General features: G+C 40.5%; 1 protein-coding gene across 2 annotated transcripts in view; it reads right to left on the reverse strand.

Moving 5' to 3' along the window:
* The window catches only part of GALNT13 (polypeptide N-acetylgalactosaminyltransferase 13), a 173023-nt gene that overhangs the window by 123790 nt on the left and 25291 nt on the right, over nt 1–23942 (reverse strand). For both annotated transcript variants that reach the window (XM_044418046.1, XM_044418045.1), the window contains exon 2: nt 6879–7047. In XM_044418046.1, the coding sequence (XP_044273981.1) occupies nt 6879–7047 (169 nt within the window). The remainder of the gene's footprint in view (nt 1–6878; nt 7048–23942) is intronic.

Consider the following 23942-nt stretch of genomic DNA (forward strand, 5'->3'; position numbering starts at 1 on the left):
CACATACACTCTGCCTGCCAGTAGTACATGGAGAGCAGCCTCATTTCACAATGTTGCTGCAACAGCAGGTTAGTAAGGAAGCAGGCCATACTTTGGTTGGTTGCAGTGTTTCGGGAGGTCCCAAACTATTTTTGGATCCAAAGTTAAACAACACCACCATGAACTGGGCTCAGAAGTGAACAGGCAGTCAATGCAAACTTTTCAGAAGTAGTGTAATATAGCTGCACATCATGAACACTGTCACAATTCTTGCAGTCAGATTCTGAATTAACTAAAGCTCTTGAGTTAATTTTAAGAGAGGCCCTCCATGGAACACATTACAGAGAGCCAACACGGAGGTTCCCAGAGCATGGATGATGCTCTCAACCTGTTCCTGTTCAGGAATAGCCTCATCTGGTGAAGCATCAAAGCCAGTAAAAAGTACTCGATGGCTACACGTACCTCAAGTGATATTGCTGGATCTAGTAACAAACTAACGCAGTGTCCTTGCCCTTTTCAGGAACACTATTCAGAATAGGTGGAATACCAATTACGCAAGCCTGAGAGCCAGATACCCCAAGCACCCTCACCTTGTCAGGATTCAGTTTACTGCCTCAATCCAGCTCACTATTTAATCCAGGCAAAGTTCTCCTCCAAAAAACACAGAGTGTAACTTTTATCCTTACAATCACTGTAGAGTGGGCTAGGCTTAGAATAATAACTTGTCAGACATCATTCAGTAAGCTTAAGGGTGATAGTAATTTGCATTTTCTGTGACAGTATCCAACATTAGAAACACTAACTACATCACACAACAACATCCAATACCGTACTTGGATTGTACAATACTGTACACTGTACTTCCTCACAACAGACTAATACCACTCATTCACACTTACACAAGTTGGACATTAGAGGCATCATTAATAAACTGCAGAGTACTTTAATTTGGCCTGCTGCTGATAAAATCTGGGGTTCTTAACCTGAAGTAAAGACATCGAAGGATGTATTGCCATCAATCTGAGAAGGCAACTATTCCCTCTAGGTCAATAGCAAAATCCTGCTCTGTCTGTACCCACATTCCAGTACAAGATTTGTAAAGCAATGAATTTCAGATCAAGTCTGCCTTAAGGAAAGCTGCAGCTCTCATGCCTTCTCAGGAAAGCCCTCCTTTTCTCATTGCACATCAAGGGTTGCCCCTCAAACTTCTACAGCTGCTATAGTGACAGCTGAAATCTGGAACCTCATTCTTCAAGAAAAGGAGGAGAAAGCATGATGAGAAGCCTGGCTACCATGTGCCATCATCCACTTTCTGCTGCAGGCAGAAAACAGCAGGAGGCACATGGGTGGTTGCTAAGCAACCATTCACAGAGTTTGTTCAATCCCCTCCCTGCAATTAAGCTTTGTGTTACCAAATTGGGTTGCAAAATGTAAAGAGTGGGGAAGGGTGGCAACAAGAGAAGAGTAGCTGCCACCCTGGAGACTAAGTAGGGAGTAGTTCAGAAACAGGGCCTGCCACCAACGGATTCTGGATTTGTCTTATCTACTGAGCAATCCAGTCGCTCACAAGGCTTAAGCGTGATGCGAGTGAACAATTACCTCGATACCTGGCACAACCAAAGCAGATATTCTTTCCTAATCTAATTTAAAAGTCTGTCTGTCTGTTTCTGTGTGCACACACGTGTGTGCATGTCTGTACTAACAATATTACTGGTGTCTGAGAAGGACTGTTTCTGTGACAGGAACTGAATCTGCAGATCTCCCTCTCTCTCCCCAGATGCTGGCCTCCATAATAGTATTATTACTACTTAATAGAAAGAGCATGGAAAATGCTGCATATATTACAGGAATGATATATTCAATGTAATGACAGCAAAGCAGAGGAAAAGGAAAGAGTGGAGGAGATAAAGGGTACCTTGAAACTGAAGTCACAAGAATCCTAAAGATTCAGAATACTTGCTACAGAGGAACTAGGACATGCTGAATCTGATCACATGTATTTGTGCACCACTCACTTCATTTTCATTTTATTTACTATATTTTAAAAGCACCCAACAGCCAAAGTTAGCTGGGTATTACCCTTATACCTTGGCTCAAGATTCATTATAAATCTGGAAGAACAGTATAGACACCTACCAGTTTCACTCATAAGACTCTGAACAGGCGCAGAGGAGAAGAGCCAGCCCATACAGTGCTACTTTCACTGATTAAATTAAAGAGATCTGCTAGCTACATCTAAGGAAACAGACCTGCTTGGTTGCATGCTAGCTACTAGCAGATAAAACCATGAGGGTTGCTTTATACTGGTGAATCTGGACCCCTAGAAAAACATTTGGCCCAATTCTGAAATATCTCCACCTTCTCAACAGGTTGGTGGATCCAGATATCACCTGGACCTTTAATTTGGAATACTAAACTGTGAAGCCACTCCTAGCCTGTTAAATTTAAGCACTTCCAGTTCCTACTCCAACATACATTTATTTTTAATAAAACCCTGAAAAACACTGCTGTTGATCAAATGGCCTGTGTCCCGGTGTATGTATGCCCAAATACAGTTAACACTTTATAACAGGTTACAGAAGTGAAAAGTTACAATGGTATGACCTTTCTTGCCTGTAACCCAAAGCAGAAAGAAGATGCTCCAAGGAAGTTGGGGAGGAGGATGGGATGGGATGGTGTGAAATGCCCTTTCTTTGAGCTGTTGTTATCGGCAAAGTACCAACTGGCTTTCTCTGTGCCTGGTTAGTGCCAGCTGCACACCAAGGATGCACACATGCTGATTTCTAGAAAGGAGGGTTTTTCTCTGGCCTGGCTATGTGTCAATGATTGCATGATTCTACCTATGAAAGTTATAAGTGTTAACTTGTACATCACACCGCTGCCAGGTTCACTTTCTTGTTCCTGCACCCGCTACAGGAAGAAAGAGATCTTCTTCCATTCAGAACTTTCCCCTTTTACTCTCTCGCTCTCCCCTGGTCCCAGTTTTTCCCCCCATTATGTCTCTCCCCAGAGTCCCTTTCTTCACTATTTTTCTCCCTCCCACATCACTGGGCTTCTCCTCTCTCCCTCTTTCTGGTCTCTAGCATTGCACTTTCCCTTTGCGTTGCTATTTTCCCCTCCCTTTTGCCTCCCCATTCCTCTTCCCCCGCCCCTTCTTTAATTCATGTTTAATTCACGCAGCAGCCATTCATCGCTAGCCACATCCTCCATTGAAACCATTTTGAATGGTGAACACAGAAGTTTCCCAAATTGCCAAAACTGCCCACAGGTCTAAAAAGGTTGAAGATCCCTGCTAGAACTCTCTTGGAGTTAGGGCAGCAGCTGTTTTCTCTTTTTATTTAGACAGTCCTCATTTTTGTGGATCTCAGCTCCAACACTAACCTGGATTTATAACATCATTCCTCATGACTTTTTCATAGCATAATCCTCCACTCCCACACAGCCCATCTTTCCAGGGCAAAGGGTCCCTTCATTTCATTTTTGTGCCAGTTTGTTGCCTTGTTTGTTGAGAGAGAGATCCATCTGCCTTTTATAACCAGAGAGAAATCAGCCATTCAATCCATAGTCAGATTACATATACTGGCAGAACATGAGGTCATGCACGTAATTTGCAATTATGTTTAAATTGGCTTCTTTAAGTCCAAGGAGGTGGTAAAACAGGGGCCATAAACCATTGGAAAGTAGCTATTACAATCTCAAGTTCAGCATGACCATTATTTAATTTTACCAAAAGTTCACAGAAAAAGCCCCATTTCCAAGGCTCCCCAACCAAGTTCTACTTAATACTGGTTAAACTTCTATTCAAATTCTCATCATTGCCATGAATACCAACAGATAAAGAGCCTAATAGAGCCATTCTGATATACTATTTTTTCAACCATTTCGTAGTAATTTAGTATTTAAGAGTGCCTAAGTGGCTTGAGGCTTTTATCCCATTTACAGATTCAGAGTTAAAGCTGAGAAACTCTGAAGAAACATCTGTACATAACTGTGATGTGATGTAACAATAACTTTATGCGGCTCCTGTAGAGCTACAGCGTATATGAGAAGAAACAGAGAAGTGTTCTGAATATTGTTAGATGGAGACTGGTTTGAGCAAATTCAATTCTGATTGGCCATGGATGAAAAGAGCATGTGGGAAATTACAGTTACGAAAACTGACAGTTGTGGAAGTCAGAGCTAGTTTGAAGAAAGAGGAAGAAGGTCTGTTGGTTGCTGGGTGGTGTTTCAAAAGATTTAAGAGAAAGCTGAGGAAATAAGCTATTATTTTAATGTAATATGACAGTAGGAGGCTGGTAAGAATCAGGAACAGAAAGCAGGTGGCTGTGTTGTGCCAGGAAACCAAAACAATCCTTAGTTGGCCCTTTTATGCCTAGATCATTAAAGGGTTACGCAAAACACAGTTAACACTTTCCAACAGGTTGCAGAAATATAAAGTTACAATGGTATGATCTTTCCTGCCTGCATGCCAAAGAAGATGCTCCAAAGAAGGGGAAGGATGGGGTGCTATTGCACAGAAGAGGAGGACGATGGCGTGGGTTGGTGCAAAGTGCCCTTGGATGAGCTGTTGTTATCTGTCAAGTGCCATGTAGCTTTCTCTGAACTATTGCCTGGTTAGTGTCAGCTACATTTCAAGCATGCACACATGCTGATTTCTAGAAAGAAGGGTTTTTCTCTGCTCCAGCTATATGTCTATGATTGTATGATTTTACCTGTGAAAGTTATGCCTATTGATTTGTACATCAGCAGTATCCCTCGAGTTTGAAAGAACTGCCACTAAACTGTCTTTCGGAAATACCAAAAATACCACTTTAATAATATGCCTCCAGGGTTGGCACTCATCACTTGCTTAAGCCTCTTATACCAGCTATTAAAAGGATTTAAAGTATTCTAACAAAATTGCTGGCAACAGGAAAGGGTCAATATGTAGAACTCCGAGTTATATGGGTAGAGAGTTCCTTAGGTCAGAAATATAAGCATTTGCTAAAAATAAGAAACACCATAGGTAGGTCGCCCAGTAAAAAAACAGTCTGCCTATAAATGATGGCAATTGTGGTGAGATGAAATCCCTCCAATGTGGTGGCACTGCAGGTGGGCCTGAAGCTACTGGAACCATACAAGGCAGAAAGATATTTTAAGCTGTGGCTTCAGAAAGAGAAAAGAAGGAGCTTGTGTTTTTAAAGCCAACACCTAAACTGAAGACAGAAATGGCAGACTATTTAAGGAGCACAAAGAAGCATTTATCCATGCTTCCCAAAAAGAAGAAAAGGGAGGAGAAAGGAAAGGGGGGGGCGACTAATAAAAGATTTAAGAGTTATACATATTAAAAGTGCTGATGCAACGCTGACAAAGTATGACCCAGTGCTATATAGTTAAGTCCAAAATAAATCCAGCAAAAGGACAGGCAGCTGCAGAAAGAGATGGAGACACAGGCAAAGAGTTTACAGTGGGAGTTGGAGGATCGTGACAAACAAATGGGGCAAACAGAGCTTCCAGAGCATGAGGTCAAGGCTGAACAACATAAGGAGCTTTGCCTGCTTTGCAGCCAGAGAAGAGCCACAGCAGTTTCCCTCGACTTTTGAAAAGAGAGCGGAGAACTGGTGAATGCAGAGGGTGGACTTCATGAAATATCTTCCTAGTTTTTTTGCAGGGGAATTTGACTTTAAGTTTTTAACCTCTTACTTGATGATGGTAATGAGTTGTATTCTCAACTTCAGGAAGTGGTTTATAAAAAGTAGCACAAGGGATAAATATATAAGGTATAAAAAAAGTATAAGGACCTGGATTCTTCAAGGAAAGCTTCTGAGCAAGCTTGCTCAGAAGAATCTAGGTCTATAGTGGAGTTTGCTGTTAAGCCGACAACTCTATTGTGGAATTGTGTAAAGGGTACAAGCTCGATACTTTGAATAAAAAGTTTGACTGGCTGGGTCCCCTTAGTCATTTTGACATTATGTGCATATCATGCATATGTGTGTATGTATAAATGCACATTCGCATGTACATGTAAATGAGGATGTGCAGCAACATACTGCAAATCCAGTACAATTTGTAAGTGTGCCTATTACTCTTGCAAATGTACATATGGATTGTATATGGTCTTTGGGTATCAACTGGTCCAGTTAATTTCTGAAACCTAAGCAAAGGAATAAACACATCCCATTCTTAGGTAGCCAGCAAACATACCCTGTGATCTCACTATCATCCCCGCTCTGTTCTCACCGTGTCTGTTCCAAATGAGCACACCCACCTTCCTGTCCATCACAGTGCCTGAACTCAGCACTATGCAACCACTCGTCTTCTATAGCCCTCATTCGATAGCTTGAAACTGGACTTTGGTCTTCAACCTACCTCTGTTCTAGTCGCCTAATCCAGCCAAGCAAGTGTTAACATGCTCCCTCCTGAGCAAGAAAGCTGCTAGTGCTTTCATACAGCAGAAAGGGTTTACTTTAGGTTTCACTGTCAGCACAGTTGAGGAGTGAGTCTCTCTGCATTCAGTGGAATGTATTCCTATGTAAGTGTGTTTAAGATTGGAACCTGAAGTGGATCCAGTGCCTAAGCCAGGAAGAAACTGCAGCTTTTCACACAGTTTGACAAGTCATTATCTTGAAAGCAGATACTGCTGACCTGATCAGGAGACATCAACATTTATTTTCAAGGAGAATAAGGAATTTGCACCAGATGCAAAATTTTCCATTGTTTGTAAAAGAGTATGGGAAACTACTTGTTAGTCATAAAGCCCAATTAATTAGGAAATTGCAGAAGAAATAAATTGACAAAAGAGACAGGTATATAAAATAGCATAGGAGGTGTGCTGCTAGATATTAATTTGGCCACGCTATACAAATGTTAGCAAAGTCAATGTGACACATTGCAAAGTCAAGACAAACGAGTGAACTCACCCCTCTAGTCTTACATCAGGCAAACTTCTATTGAATGCAATCATGTCACTGGCCATAAGGTTAAACTGGTTGATTTTAAACAGCTCTTTCATTTTTTCCTGATCATCCTTGGGGATGAGGACTGCCTTTCCCATCTCTCCAGGTCCTTCTTGGCTTCTGGACATGACCGCTGTAACAAAAGATGTTGAAAGCAAAATATCTTTAACCATTCAACATTGTTCTTATCACACACAGACAGTAGTGTCGTTATATTTTTGGAGCCTGATGCTCAGAAGCCACGGGGTGTTTTTATTTTTACTGTAAATTCTGACCATCAAGTTCATAGCTTATTAACATACAAGGCTAGAATCAGATCGATGCAACTCCAGAATGGGAGTTTGGGAAGCAGGTTTTCTGTTTCCAGCACTTGGTGACGAGGTCATGGCTTCAGTAATATATTCGCTGTGTTTGTCTCCCACTCTTCCTTCAAGAACCTCGACCTTATAAGGAGGTGGCTCTCCCATGTGTTCCTTGCAACCATCCTATGACATACATCAGGCTGGATAAAGCAACATCTACTATGTAACAGGCACATCACCAAAGGGCATGATAACACCCGCTAGCTGCGTCCTGGCCTGGCACACATTTAGCATTACTGGGAAAAGCGAGGCTTGCAAACACCGTTCCTCCATATGATCTTGGGAATAATTGCTGTTTTAGTTTAAACTTGTAGAGAAAATAATAAAAAATTTGAATAAAAGGAACCCTAACTGGATTACCAATCCCATGCAGGAATATTATGTGCGTACATCACCTTCACTCCAATGCTAAATGTGTGAGCAGTGGGGCAGAACTGGAAGGCACGTTCCAACCTCCATCCTGAATGGATATAGAAATGGGGAGGCAGGAATGGTCCAAAAGTGACCGTCCCATGATTATCCTGTGAGCAAAGCAATCTGAATGTGGAAAATATACTGAAATCTAATTAAATTAGCTCTCCTTGCTGTCATTCATAGCCAGTTAGCAGTTTCTAGTGACTAAAAGACCTTATGAATAGAACAGGTCTGAATGAGATTATTTCTTTTCGCTTGTCAACTTGTTCTCCAAATTAACCCACATTTTGCAATTAGTTTCTTCTTTTATAATGTACAGAAAACACTGCATGCCACCTGGCAATTTTAGGAGAAAGGAAGCAGTCCTAATTTAAGAATCCATCACTAAAATGTGCAGGAGTTGTAAGATCTGCATGAATCAAATATAGGTTCTCTGCCGTAACTAAGAGGGGCATTCCTATAAAATAGAAGGGAATACACCCCATTCCCACAGTAAATGTTCCTGGGGATTTTAGTATCCGTGGGTGCTTGGCAGGAGCAGCACATATGTCATACTCTCCAGCACAACCCTGAAGGTATCTCAGCCACCTGGCCTAACACGTCAAAATGGACATACCATCGAATTTGGCATTTGGATCAGGTCAATGTGGGTAATTTGTAATAGGGGACGTTTTATATAACTCCTTTTATAACTTCACTGAAACATCTATCCTCTGCACAGGTGGGGGACCTATTACGATTGTCTACCTGCAGAGACAGATGAATAGGTCCACTGTGACAAGTTTGCCAAGTACTTTGTGAATAAAGTCAGTCACATCAATTCTAATTTGGACTTTACTCTGAAAAGAAGTCCTAGGGACTACCTGTCTGGTTGTGAGTATTATTCAGCTTATGCAGCCTCAGGATCAGGATGGAATCTTTGAAGGTCAACCAATTGCTCTCATGAAGCTTGCCAGTCCTGGATGATTAAAAGAGACTTGCCATATTGATATAATGTTGTGTCTGCTCTAAGGAAAGAACAGGGAAACCGGGCATCTAGATCAGGAGTGACCAATGCAGTGCCCATAGACACTTCCAACAGTGCTCAACAGAGTAACTATGGGCCTGTGGAAAAAATATCCTCTTCCCATTTTAATATACATAGATGGATTTGTATGGAATGCATACAGCTTTATAGATATTATACAGAGGCTTCCACAAAAGCATACCAAATATCCAAATAAGCATCTATTTGGAGGTGATGTCTTTAAGTCATCCATTCAAATATTGAAAGTATTGTAAGATTATCAATCCATGCATTGCGGAGGCGAATGTTTATCCTTCCAGCTTTGCATTATCAATCTTTTCTCTGTCAAAAAGTACAGAGAATCCATCTTCTCTTCCATCTGTTAATTTCCACGAAGCGTGCAAATAATTTGAAAGAGCACATGCATCAATGAATATTAATTTATCTGTGCATAACCTCCCCCCACCAAAAAAGAAACAACTAATGGATATTGCTAAAACATATTAGCTGCATTGCACCACCAGCAGTTACCTGAATTAGACAGTCCTTATTAAAGCAACACCATCCTGTTCTATAGATGCAAAAGTCAAGTTTTTGTCAACACAACCTAAGATCCATAGACACAAATCACAGATGCCAAAGCAGCAATCTACTCATCAGTCATTCCATGGTGGACCCGGCATCTGTTTTCTCCAATTCCTAAATGTACCCTTGAGTCAAAAAAAGGTGGAATATGCCTGATGTATATGTTGCAAAACTCCAGTTCTCATCAGCCCAAGCCAATATCACCAATGGTCAGAGATACTGGGAGCTGGAGTACAAAATCATCTGGGGGGGGGTGGTTAATGAAAGTGGCTGTTAGAACCTCACTGAAGAAACCTGCTTTGGACACCATGCTTGTGCCAAGTTTATCAAATGGAGGAAAAGGTGCTCCACTGGGTATCAACCCAAATCTAGGGATTTCTGTATGAAAGCATACAGTCCCTCTTTTAGTCTGGGTTTCAGCTTCCTTCTGGGACTGAAACCACTCTTCCCAGATTGGTACCCTCCAAGTATTACTGGACTACAATTTCCATCAGTTCAACCAGCATGGTCAATAGCTAGGGAGGATGGATGCTATCATTTAAAACATCTGTATCAAGTTGGGGGAGACTATTCTAGGCAGGACAGCTAAAAGACGTTTGGGATATTCACCACAATATTCTCGTGAGCTACCTTGCTGGGATAAAACTGGGCAATATCATTTTGTTAAAGTCCTGCTGGGAAGGCAGAATCCAGAAGATGCTGCTGAGAAAGACATTACCTTAGGATTTCCACAGGATGCTGTCATGCCCCTTATGCTATTCAGTATCTACATAAAACCACCTGGAGAGTGCAAGTTATCTCAACAAGCTGATAACAACCAATTTTCTGCTTTCCATCCCAGTCTAGAAAGGCAGTGAGGATTCTGAATCAATGTTTGCAGACAGTGATGGATTCCAAGGAGCAAGATGGACTCAGTCTAATGCAAAAGAAGAGGTGATTTCAGGTATTAAGAAAGTTAACCTGAGACTAGGTGTGCAGCCTGTTTTGGATGCAGTTGAGCTCCTCAAGTATCAAGTTCACAGCTTTGAGTGACCCATACAGGCTCCTGAATTCTCAGGCAAAACTCCAGCCAGAATGTTCTTATACAGTCTGTTCTTATACATCTAACTTTGTTAAAAGCTGCATATGAGGAAGGTAGATTTGGCCACCATTACACAGAGACTGAAAACAACCTGGGCTGCATTTTCAAAATGACCTTCTCAGAGCTCGATACATGTGCTTAAAAGACCGAGTATTGAAATAATCTTCTTGTGCTTTTTAAAATCTTTCCCACTGTATAATTTTCAATGTAGAAGGAAAACAGTCTTAACTGGAGCTGTCACTCACTGCAGACCTTTCTGCTTTTCTAAATGTGGAAGTCATACAAAGTTTTCTACACAAAACTTTAAGGAGACCTACGAAACTGAAGTCAAAAAACAGTAGTACTTTCTTCAAATACACAAAAGATGAAGAAATGAGCAGTATTGTTTAGGGAAGTCTATTCTACTAACATGCAAGAAAATTCTAATAATTCAGTTATTTGAGTGCGATATCTTGACTGGTATTTAAATTATACTTCTTTGCTTGACAAATGTTATAGACAACCAAATATTCCATTCCCTTGGTAGTTAAATGCCAACGGTTTAAACAAAAATGTAAATGTAAACAAGAACCAGCAGCAAATATGTTTGATTGTTTCAGCAGTCAGGTTTAGAGCAGTACATATTTGGTCATTATTTTAAAAAAGAACACACAGATACATTTTCAGAGATCTTCCATTCCTCTGTATTATGTTTTCGTATTGATTCAGGTTAGACATATTTTACATTACTTAGGTCTAACTGCACAGGATGTGACATATGTAGGGAGCTGTCTGCTTTTTTATTTGAAAACAGCAGTGAAAGGTACATAATCAACCCTTCCACTTCATAGTCCTTATAGATTTCTCTCTCATTCTCTCTCCCCCAACATCACCACGTGTGCACGCGCACTCACACACACATATACGGAGCACTCTTTGCTTGTTTCTGTTGTGAGCCGCCCCGAGGCTTCGTTGCGATGGGGGCGGCATAAAAATGTTTTAAATAAATAAATATATAAACATGCCATCTCTCCCAGAGATTCCTTTACATTGTTTCCACGTGTAACTCTGGATACTATTTGAGCTATTTCAATATATCGTAACCAAACTGCCACACACCAGTAAAAGGAAACGTCACTGAATGAGTTATTGCGGCACACCAAGTCATGGTCAACACGAAAGGCTACAGAGACCCTCTGTAAGGGCAACAAGAAAGGGAGTTCTGCTTGGGCCAAGGGGCTCTATCTGATCACAGCCATCAAAAGGTCAAAGCAGCTCTGCGGACAGGTGTTCTATCCTTCCCACCATGTCCGGGATGATGTTGGAAGAGCAGAACTGAACCGGCAGGACTGTGGGGAGTATGCTACTGATATCTGCTATATGACGCCCCCTCAACCCCTATCCATTGCTACCTGATACATCGTGATATTTGTGTTTTTCAGGGCAACAGGGTAAAAGGCAGTGGGAAGGGTGGAGGCAGGATGCTGAAGGCCTGAACAAGACTGCCCTTTGCCACTCTGGCCAGGCGGCTTTCTATTTGTTCCTAGTAGCCCACAATAAAAATCACCCTACCCAGTTCGGACAACACAACAAGCTACCATAAGTACCAACAACCCAAAGGCAAGCCATGGGTTCTCAGCATGACTTGTTCATGGAAAAATAGACCACCCTACAGGAAGCATGCTGGGTTTGCATGGCACAACAACCTACCACGACTCAGCTGGTGCAGTGGCCCATTATCATCCAGTGCAACATGCTCTCCTCTATTTAACTACTGTTAGTTGGCCAATTCACTAATGAGCTGAATAGGGTGTGAATCACATATGTGATAAAAGCACAGTAAATTAAACATATTCTGTCCAGTAGTATGTGGAAAAGGAATGCAGAGGAGTTCAGCTCTGGGACTTTTTCAGGCCAGTAGCTATGGGATCAGTTGCTAGAGTGCCAGAGAACTGGAATCTCCTTGCTATGGCAAGTGAATGTGGTGATAACAAGGCTTTCAAGTTTTATTATTGCTTGTGGCAGTTTTAAATTGTTGTTGTGACAATAGATTAACATAGAACAAGCCAGGGAAAGAATATGTTAGAGGGTGGATTTTCTTTAGGGGTGCTTCTACTTATGTTTTAATCATATCACTTCAATTGAAAGTAACAGTAATGGCCTTTTAAGCCATTTACACTGTAGGACCAGGATATTTGAAGAACTGTTCCACATATGAACATACTCCTCATGCTAAGATCTCCATCTGTGTCATTCATGCATCCCAACATTCTAAGAAATACGTTCAGTTAGGACAGGGAAGATGCCCTTCATGGTGCCTGCACCCAGATTCTGAGAACCCCTTTCCAACAGAGGTTCATCACACCTTTCTTCATGACATAGCTCTGGTTTGGACATTACACTAAGTGTGGTTTGTGGGAATGAATCTTGACTGGACCTCAGTTTTGTACACCCCCCCTCCTTTTTCTTCCTCCTTCAGAAGCACAACAAGATCAATGACTTCCACCTGAGCATGCATCAGCGTTCATGTATCATGTGATGAATGGACTATAGAATGAAGAGTCATCTAATGAAATTATAAAAGTTCCATACTCTCAACAGTAACTACATTTCTGTATCAAGCACTGAAACTTTTCTTCGGAAAAACAAAAGATTCTTTGTTTTAAAAGCACTCTGAAGTCTGTCCCTCAGGAAAGTTCACTGCAGATAACATGTAAAATAAGTTCAAAAAGATTTCCCAGTATTTCTGCAGGAAAACAGGGCAAAAATGAACAAACAGCTATAGATTAACTATTCCCCAGGGCTTCCTGAAGACACAATAATGACATGATTTGTGGAACTTATTAGTGGCTAGTTTGCTAGCTTACGGAAATCTTTAAAGCTGTATTATTCTCTTAGTTTAAAATGCATATCTCCTTTTCTGGGTAGGTTCCTGTATTTCATTAAAACAAAGATGTTAAGGTCAATTGTTAAAAATTATATGCTAGTTAATTTTTAATTAACTAGCATATAATAGAATAATTTTATCCTATTTCATTAGGAACAAAAGAAACAGTCTTTCCAATATTTTAGTCACTTCCATCTACAAGAAGTAATGAGCTCTGCAGCTCCACAAATAAAAATCTTTAAGAATGTATTTTTCAGAGTTTCTCATCATCTTACAAAACCCCTCTCACTTTCATCTTATAGCAGATCTTTGACCTACATAATTTGAGAGTTGAAAACATTCTGCTGTTGGATATCCAATTTAAATGGTTCCATGATAAAATACTTCTCATTTACATCTGATTAGCAGCAGCCCTGCAAGCACAAGATAGTGCCATGTATTACTGGATAAAATACTCCAAGTTATACAAAAATATAGTTAACAAATAATGACACCTAGAAGTATCTGCTTTTCAGTCTTCCATTGTGACAGACTGGGTCTTCACCCAGTTGATGGTAAGTTCTACCCACACAGTATGGCACAGAGCCATTTCTGAAAAGCTTCTCAGAAGATTCCACATGAGCAAGTTGAGGGCCCAAGCCACTAGGTTACAGAACCCAGGGGGCTGACTGCACAACCAAATGAGCCAGATTTGAATATGTGGTCAGTATCAGTCAAAATGAAGTTTTGGGGAAACGAAAAAGCAGAAGCGTGATTGAACTAAGGCATACCTCAAGATCCAAGGCAGCAAGAGAAGATCAGCAGAGTCAGCAGCAGGTATACAATCAAAGACTGGCAGTGGTCAAGAAACAAGCTTTGAGATGCAAGAGCGCTCCAAAGTTATTCTCGGATGGACTTGGAAACTACCCAAGTAGTTCCAGAAAACAAGAGCAAGAATCAGAGGAAAAAATTATTTTTCAAGCTAATGTAAGGGCTCAAAAAATGCCGAATTGCAATAAGAGCAGTACGCTTTCTGTGCAAGATGAGAGGTGCTGGAGGCTAACTTCAGGGAAAACCAGTTTCAGGTTTGCTTGGAGCATTACATACATAAGCAGACTAGTATCTTAACAGAAACATGTTTCCCATACCTGTAGCAGCACTGAACATACATATTTATATTTCCAAACATTAAAGTTCCCTTTGTGTATTTTTACATATTTATTTATTTATATGCCATCCAATAGCCCAAAGGCTCTCTGATTCCTTTGTATCCATTCTTATTGCTAAAATTCACTCTCCTGTCCAAATATTCACTAATAATACCAAGGAAAGAAAGAAGCAACCTTTTTTTAACCACAATGCTTTTTAAAAAGTAATTCTAGGGAATGTACCTGATCTTTTAGAAGCATTTATCATATTCTAACATTTCAGGGGTTTTTTTTCCCTTTTCTGAGAAGACCATTAAAAATGCAGGCATATTATACACTGCAGCACTGGAGGAAAATGAGAAATACAGACTTTTAAAAAAATCAGGAAATGATGAACACACTTGTCACAAACTATTGCTGGCATTGCTAACTTTTCCTTTTCTTAAAACAGCAGGGTGAGCAGTCCTGTGTTTCAGGAAAGCATGAGGTTAATCCTCCCGCCACCCAAAAGAACTTTTAAAAGGCATATAACGTATCACACTAATAAGCTGCAGCAGCAGTCATAAGTACATCCATGATGTTTTGGCTTTGGATATCTCAGTATAGTTTGTAATGACTAGTTTAGAACTCCAGAAGCAACTAAATAAATGCTGCACCTCTATGAGGAAAGCTATTCGCAGCTCCCACAACACCACCCTCCTTTTCTGTTTTTCTTTCTTCCTTCCTTCCTTCCTTTCCTTTCCTTTCCTTTCCTTTCCTTTCCTTTCCTTTGTGCATCTTGTCTTTTTAGACCGTCAGCCTGCAGACAGGGACTGTCTTGTTTAATTGTAAGCCACCTGGAGAGCAGTTTCAACTGAAGAGTAACATAAAAATACTTCAGACATATAAACAGAAATAAATAACTAATAGCTCTGCAGTATTTGTAGCAAAAGTCATAATCTATCCAGAGTTGCAAAGCTTTGCTGTGCACACCAGCTTCACATTACAGTAACTGCCCGGCACTTTTCAGTGTTACTGAGAATGCTCCATCCATGTATGAACATACAGAGAATGTTCCATCCATCTCTATTCAAGCAGAGCAGGCTGGTTAACATTGGTACAACGGAGGCCCTGTCCCGCCTGCCTCTCACCCATTCACTTTTAGGGCTGCAGCATCCCCAACTTGCTTCTCAGGTAAGGAACCCTTTGATTTCTTCAGAGGCAGTTGCAGATAAGCTATACAGAAAGCCCATCCTTAGGCTTTCTTCATTCTTTGGTTAGCTGTTCTGCAGCCTCGCCTTGTTTTCTTGGGTGCTTCCTGAAAAGGCCAATAGCCTGGAATTCTGGAAGAGTTAATACTGGCTAGTAGATCTCTGTTTGCTAATCTTTAACCGGACTATTATTTTTATAACACTGCATTTATAGCCCTCCTTTTTTTCTTCCTGCAAGGAACCCAGAGTGGCTTACATAGTTCTATTTGATCCTTGCAACAACAACACTGGGAAATAGGTCAGGTTGAGTGTCTGCGACTGGCCCACAGTCACCCAGTGAGATACATGGACACAGATCTCCCAGGTGTCCAGTCAAACACTGCAACCAACCCACTAACTTTCTCAACCCTTTCCCTGGCTCCACCTGTGAAGATTTCAAAGAGGAAGGCCAGTCACTTTACCAGTACCCTGTCTGTGTGCTAAGCAAATATAGGGTTCTATGCGATAGAGTCAATTTAGCAAGCAAATGATCAAGTTTTACAAGACTTTTTTTTCTCCAGAAGAAGGTCAAAGGTGTGGGATATTGATCCATTAAAAGCACAGTCCAAAGCAGAGTCAGGTAGAATTCCAAAAGTCAATAGCAGATGTCCAAACACATAGCGAGGTCAGGGATAAAAGAGAAACTAGAACTGAAGATCAAATATTATCTTCAGTAGCTCTCAAATTTTAAGTTACAACTGATATAGCCAAAGCCCCACTCAGATGCATCACATTAGATTTTTGTCAGATGTCTTCCTCATGAGAACAGCAGAACCTGTGAGTAGCCCTCACACCACTCCTTCACCATCTTACCATGGATCTTACGGCAGCAGCATTATGTGCCAGTCCAGCATTCCCCGCTGTCTCTCGGAGAGAAAGACCCAAAGGCATCATCCAAGGGCTCCACGCCATCTTGCCCAGAGGACAGCTGGCTCTGAAGGATCCAGCTCCTCCTCTGAAGAGGACTCTGGCAGTGACATGACATAATGTTCTCCTCGCTGCCATCATGTGCTTGCTAGCCTGTTCCACACCCCCACGCACACACAGTGCCTAGAGCTACAGAAAATCTTCCCTGATTGCTGTGCCTTTTCTGCCCCAGGAAGCTATCCTGTCTTCACCAAATATTTCTACTCTCCTCCAGCTCATTCCACTTTCACTCTTCCTGGGCTTGAGAATGCTGGGCTGCAGTCAGTACACCACCTATAAATGTCGCACAGACATCTTAGTGATGGGAAAATTCCTCCATCTGTATTTGGAATGAAACTTTATAAGCTTCTGAGAATCCTTAGAAGCCATTCCCTCCTCCCGCTCCTGCCAAGAAGCTCCCAAGGCTCCTAAACATTATCTCACCCGACAGTTTCCTTTTTTCTAAAATTCTCACTCTGAAGTGCATTGGACCTTTTCCCCTGTACAAACTGCAAGAGCTGAGGCACCAATTCATATCAGTACCACAGTAATGGAAAAGGATTAAAGTGTGTCTACCCCATTCTAGGGTCTGAATCCATAACGAGTCCCTATATTTTCTTTAGAACAAGAAAAAAAAAAAACACACTGACATTGTGTGCCACACATTAGAAACATAGAAACTGAGTGAACCAGAAGGGGTCTCCCGGGCCATCTAGTCTGACCCCTGGCTCCAGCTGGCTCTGCTCATGGCATGCCTACCATGTGCATGTCCAGCCTATCCTTGAATATTAAAGGTAGTATGTAGTCTGGCCCTGTATTTATAGTTCAAGGTTAACAATATATTAGATGTAGATATATTGTACTCTAGATGTATTAGGTAGGATCCTAATTTCTTTGCTCTCTGAATGGAAGACAGGTCTGTTCACTAAAGGACGCTTCCACTCATGAAAAAGCCCTTTCTGTGAGTGGAACTCTCTTTCTGTGAATGAAATAAAACATTAGGATCCTGGCCAATGCCATCATCCAAATACAAATGCTAGAATCAATTCTGCACAGTTCTAATAATTAAATAGATTTATTTTCTTCTAGTGGCTCTGCTCCATGACAAACTGTGCACCAAGAAAATAACTTGCATTTCTCTTTATAACACATTCAATCTGCACAGTGTTATTAAAATAAAAAATACATTGCTCTCACTAGCCTCTAATCTATATAAGTTCAGACATAGTTCTTCATTAGGCTTCCCAATAGCCCCCTAAAACAAAATTACTTATATCTCTGACATACTGGCATGAAGCTAAAAACTTATATAAAAGCCCCATTCGCACAAGAATATATATAATAAATGCATGTACAACTGAAAGCAGACTCTAGTTCCTTCTGCACATTAGGACAGGTTTGTAACCAACTACACACTTAAAAACATATGTAAGCAGCACTCCAAATGATCAGGGATCCTGCCTTTTCAGGGTTTTCAACCACATAAAGTTCTGTGTAGGCACACTGTGAACAGTCGCTCATTCACAACATTCAGGTAAGAGCAATTCCTTGGAGGTTGGATCAATTACCCTCATTCTTTCAAATGCAATAGTTATGTAGTTAAAAAGCAGCTCGAAGTTCAGGACTAAAAGAAAAAAATTTAAAAAATCAAGAAAAAGTGTTATAACGAGACTAGAATCGATACAGGTTACAGCAGGGCAAAACCCATCTTTGTACTTTCAGAACAGTATCACCCAATTTGCATTGCTTCCAAACCATGTTAGTCATTTTTAATATGGTTTCATATTGTACCACATGGAACTATCTATAGATAAACCACTACATATTCTGCTCATTCTCTCCCTAGTGTAAGAAGACTAAAAGTAGGGCCGAAGATGGAAAAAATGTAGTCTACAAATCCAGGCTTTGAGCTAATTATTACTTCTGAAATAATGATGCTACTGTGGCACCAACTCCAATCTACCATTTGTAGATTGATTATGTAGAAGGAATACACAATACAGGAAAAGTATATTCATTTTCATCTTAATTCCTAATTGTAGCCACTTCCCTTTGCCCTATGCAAAAATCAGTGGACTGTGAAATTGACTACATTTGATTGCAAGCAGCTTCTTGTCAAGTCAATTAACTACCAAGGGAAACTTTTTTTAACGGGACACTCAGGGGCATTGCTGAGAGCCTCCGATGTCTCCCCCTCCCCCACTTTTGCAAAGTACCACAGATGAAATTTAATCATAGACAAAGAGCATACGCTCTTCAAAAATGTCTGTACAGCAACACAAACATTACTGAAGCTACATTAACTATGTTGATGGAGATGGAGCATGTTAGCTACATTAAGCATATGGATGGGACTGAATTGCTGAGTTTTTAATTTATTTGTTTTCATGCTAAGTTTCAATTAAAATGTTGTTAATATGTTAGCTGAAGGCATATTTTCTCTCTCTCTCAAAATCTGCGAGAGTTATAATGCTACAAACAAATGATGAAGAGGTGAGTAAGTAAATTGACCTTAACGCATATCTTTTTTTAGTCAATGAAGTTCTGCACAAAAATGCGTTATCACTTAGACAGACAGAGATGCCATCTTTATATACTACTAAAAATAAACCCTTAAACTTTCCAATATGACTCAGGATCTTTCAAAATATGCCTTTGGGAGAAATTTCTTAATTAAAAATAAACTCATAACAACAAAAATTACCATTGCATCTATTCAACAACTCTCTTGTTCATGTGGGGATAAGAGATCATTCAAAGCACATCCACAAAGAATGAAACTATATTTCCCTGTTTTCTGCCTGCACAAACATTGCACCACCTGTCACAAGCAAGAGGTTCCCTTTGAAAAAGGAAAGATCACATTCACAAAGACTTATAACTGTCAAGATACTTGGTCACTTGCAGAAGAAAAGTTATCACATTCAGCACAAGGAGAAGAAAAAGAATATTGGTCCAACCTGCAGATTTCTGTTCTTCGAAGTACCAAGCTAGAGCAGTCTTTACTTTTGGGAAAACCCTTCCTCTTGCTTTCAAGAAAGCTCAGGTAACAAGTAGAGAAATCCGTTTAATTGCTAGATCAAATATATGATCTGGCCAGGGCAACTTCTTCCTTCTCTTTTCTCCTCCTATATTCTTTATTTACTTATTTTATACTGTTAATCTTAATTTTATATTATTATGTTTGTATCTCAGTGTATTTTTTGTATTTTTGTATTTAGTGGTAATTTATTATGTTCTATTGTATTTCAATGTATTTTATTGTGTTGTAAGCCGCCCCGAGGCTTCGGCAAGGGGCGGCATAGAAATGTTATCATCATCATCATCATCATCATCATCATCATCATCATCATCATACTTGAAGCTGGAGAGAATCTTTTCCAACTTATGGCCCTGGACCAAAAATTCTAACTCTGGCAACTCTGACTGTAAAAACGTTACTAAAACAAAAACCCACAAAACAATTAACTCTTCTAGGTCCTACTAATCCAATTCTCCCCATCCCGCTCCTCCTCCTCTAGTTGTTTGAGATATCACTGAGAATTAACATTCACCAACAAACAAATTTCCTTCTACAGCAATGCCTGAATGTATTGAGAAAATAGAAAAGGCTCCCATCAAGAACAGGTAACACGCAGTTCCTTTTATGCCCCACATTATAGCTTAATGCATTTCATCTTGGGAGGAACACATTAGACTGTAACATGGGGCGACAAAACAGTCTGAAAGCCTTGTATAAATCTTTAACAATAGCGTACGTTATTTTCTCATTAGAGTTCACCAACAACCCTTTAATCATTTGAAAATCCAGCAGTGTATCTATTGGTATGATTGGTCAGCTTAATGCTGTCCAGATAACAAATTTAGTTTGTTTGCAAGTTAAATTTGGCCCTTTTGGCACTCCGCAGCTGCTACAAAATGTCAGATTAAATTTAGCTTGCAAACAAGGAAACATAACCACTGTAAGATTCTGTGACGCTACAGAGCCATTTTCCACCAAGATTTTGATGGCAAATAAAACATTTCAGGTCTTTGGGGGGGGGGGTACCCCACAGACAGCATGGACCCACAGCAGCAAGCAGGGAAGCAAAAATGTCTCCATACCTCTGTATTGTTCCTCTCATAAAGGGAATTCTTATGGTTCCAAGCTGCCTGACTGCAGCAAACCTAGGAGCACTCTTTTCCCAAAGGCAACCTCAAAGGAAAAGGCCATTAAATAGTGGCCATTTAAGAAAAAACCTTTGCATGTTGCAAGGTAAAAACTCTACTTTTAAAAAAGTGAACTATGATACTCTCTGGAAGAATCTTATCCCAACCTCTGGATGGTTGCTGGCCAGTATGGTCATTTGGACCATGCAAAGTTACAGGCAACATGTCACTGAATTCTAGATGCAGGGGAACCATCACGCAAGGAAGCTGTGGGCTGGGTGTCCTATTTGCAGGCTTCCCAGTTGCGTCTAAGTTAGCTGCTTGTGGGAAGCAGGAGGCTGGAAAAACCGGGATCTTTGTTCAGTCCCAGCAAGGCTTTCTCTTTCAGATCACTGTGACCTTGCATGCCCTCTCGATCTCTTTGCTGAGGCAGCTGTCAATAGAAGATAGCTCTGAATTCAAAAAGAGCATCTCAGCACAAAAAAAGAAGTACTATTTTTCCAGCGTGTACTAATTTTGTTTATTTAGAACCAATCAGACTGAATCTATCCATCACATTTGGATGAGAAGGGATAAGAGAAACTTTATAGCACTATGTCCTGTGGTTTGTAGGAGGAGGGATTAGATATAAAATCTATTTGGTTTCAGAACCATTTCTTATTTCCTGTTTTGATAAAAGATACAATGCTTCTTATTAACACCAGGCTGCTCAGCTTGGACACACTGTTGTGTGCTAAAAATCATTACCTAGGTAATGAACTCTTAAACAGGGCAAGTGCAGTGTTACAGTCCCCATCTACACGTAAGGATTTATCAGGATGTTCTCCTTAAAACTAAGGATTTCTGAGTGCCTGAAGTGAAACTTTCTAATGATGCTGAAATTAACCACCATTTGTTTTTCCAGGGTGCTTGTACAGTGGCCTCTAGTCACACTATTAGGATTATGTAGGAATTCTAATACTGCCTTTCTCTGCCTTGATAGTTCTAGCAGCAAATATACTCCAGATGGTTTTTTATACTTAGACTGGTTGACACTCCATGACAAAAATATTGACGCGAGTCCAGTTTTTGTTTGTCACTGAGCATCCACACTGCTCCATGGAACATTTGTAGCTGAGGATGAGGAGCAGGTCCCAGATTCAGTGGATCAAGTGTAGCATTAAGTGGCAGGGTGGCTGGGGCAATGTTCTGAGATGGATCTAGAAATCATGAACTTCTGGACCAACAGAAAGCAAATAAAACTACTTCCATCCATAGTTCACACCTTCCATATTACTGTGAAAGAAGGAGACATTTATATACTAGTCCCCCAGCCACAATCTTGCATTTCCCTACACAGAGCACATTTGATACAGCTGGCTATTTTCTATAGATGGGATTTCTGTAAATAGATTCATACATCATCCTCCAAAGCAGCTGACAATCTGAAGAAAGACCTCTAATCCAGGATCCATTCTGTTTCTCCAGCTCTGCCTGTCCAGCCTGTCTGCAAATGTATGGGCAAATACACTCCAGCCACGTATTGACAAATTATTCTCTGCCTGGTTGGGCACTCCTTGTGCCCTCCTTGTGAAATTTAACTGACCTTATCCTTCCCTGTCTATGAATGTCCTGATCAAAATATTGCTGTAGATGAGAAGGCCTTCATGCCCTATACTTTCCTAATTGTTCAGATTGTCAGCTTGACCGCTCTCAGTTCTGGGATGTACTTCTCCTGGTTCCAACACAACCAGACACTAACGCTAGTGGTGCCATCAGGAGAGGCCTTGTAGAAGCTGAAGACCCTCTTATCACACAACAGAATAAGCAGAAAAGTCACCAAATGCGTTTGCCACATTTTGAAGGATGCAAAATAATACACATTTCCATCTTGTGTGTGGGCGGAAAGGCTTACATAAGACCATTAAATGCTGAGTTTAAAATTGCTTAACTCATCAATGCTTTGTTTCTGAAAGCAAGTTCTGTAGCATTTACCATAACCAACATACAAGATAAATTCTTGAGGCCAAATTATCATCTAAGTCACCCCCATACCTGATTCATACCTAACATGAAAGTACTTCAGAGGCAGAGATGCTTAACAATGTGGGACGGACTGAAAATGCCAGAGAATTCCTGAGCAGCCTGACTTGATAGTCCAGCCCTCCTTCTGAGACACCACGATGGCTATCTTTTAAGACAGACTGTGCAAGTTTCACTGGATGCAAGGCAAGACCTGATGGGTTAGGTTCTGAATCTTTCCTGCTACTGCACTAATAATCACTTCATTCTCCAGGGTGTGTGTGTCTGTGTGTGTGAAACAGAGAGAGACAGAGAGAGAGAAGACATACTACTCTTTTATTTATTTGATTTCTAGCCCACCCCATTAGCCTTACAGCTTCCTGGGTGGGTTACAACAACTATAAAACCATATACTACAACATAAAAACAGAGCACAATGTCCAATAACACATTAAAACAATAAAGAAAGGGAAAAATGTGCGACCGCTTAACAGAAGTATTGATTTCATAAAAGGCATACTCCATTTATTAAAACACCAGTAAAAAAAAGTTAAAAGTTAAAATATTGTCAAAATAAAAAGGTTTTCAGCTGGCACTGAAAAGAGTATAAAGAGGGCACACCCATTTTCCTGAGGAAAAGTGGCATAGTCACAAATGATTTTGCTCTTGAACGAAACAAAACAAAACAAAAGAAATCCCAGTGGAGATCAGTGGAGTGGAGACAAAAATGATCCCAGTGGCTCTCAGTTTCTTTTTACTCAAATCAAGAATAAACTCACTAAAGCAAAATGAGGGAGTTCTGCCTCTTCACACATGCTAAACTTTCAAAGACATCTATTTAATACAACATATCCTACTTTTCTAAAATAGGATTGCTTTTCAAGTCTATAAAATAGATTACACTAACCGGAATCCAATAAGGAATCAGTCACAATCTCCTGCAGAATGGAACTATTTCTCTAAGGAAGCAAGGCAATTTTATGCATCTTTTCTAAGCAGCTTTCTGTGTCACACTTAACAGCATACTTCTGAAGGCCCAGGTTTTATCTTACGCTCATTAAGAATAGAATGTGATGCAGAGCTGCCATTCAGAAGTGCTGTTTTCTGATGCACCAATGTTTATTGTTACTATTACACTGCATTTATATCCCATCTTTGCTTCTCTAGCAAGGAACCCAAGGAAGCTTACTAAGTTCTCCTCGTCTCTATTCTGTCCTCATAACAACAACTCTGTAAGGCAAGTTAGGCTGAGATGCAGAGACTGGCCCAAGTCACCAAGCAGGCTTCATGACTACATGAGGA

This window comes from Varanus komodoensis, unplaced genomic scaffold (assembly GCF_004798865.1).
Source record: "Varanus komodoensis strain SLA01 unplaced genomic scaffold, ASM479886v1 scaffold9, whole genome shotgun sequence".
Taxonomy (NCBI): Eukaryota; Metazoa; Chordata; class Lepidosauria; order Squamata; family Varanidae; genus Varanus; species Varanus komodoensis.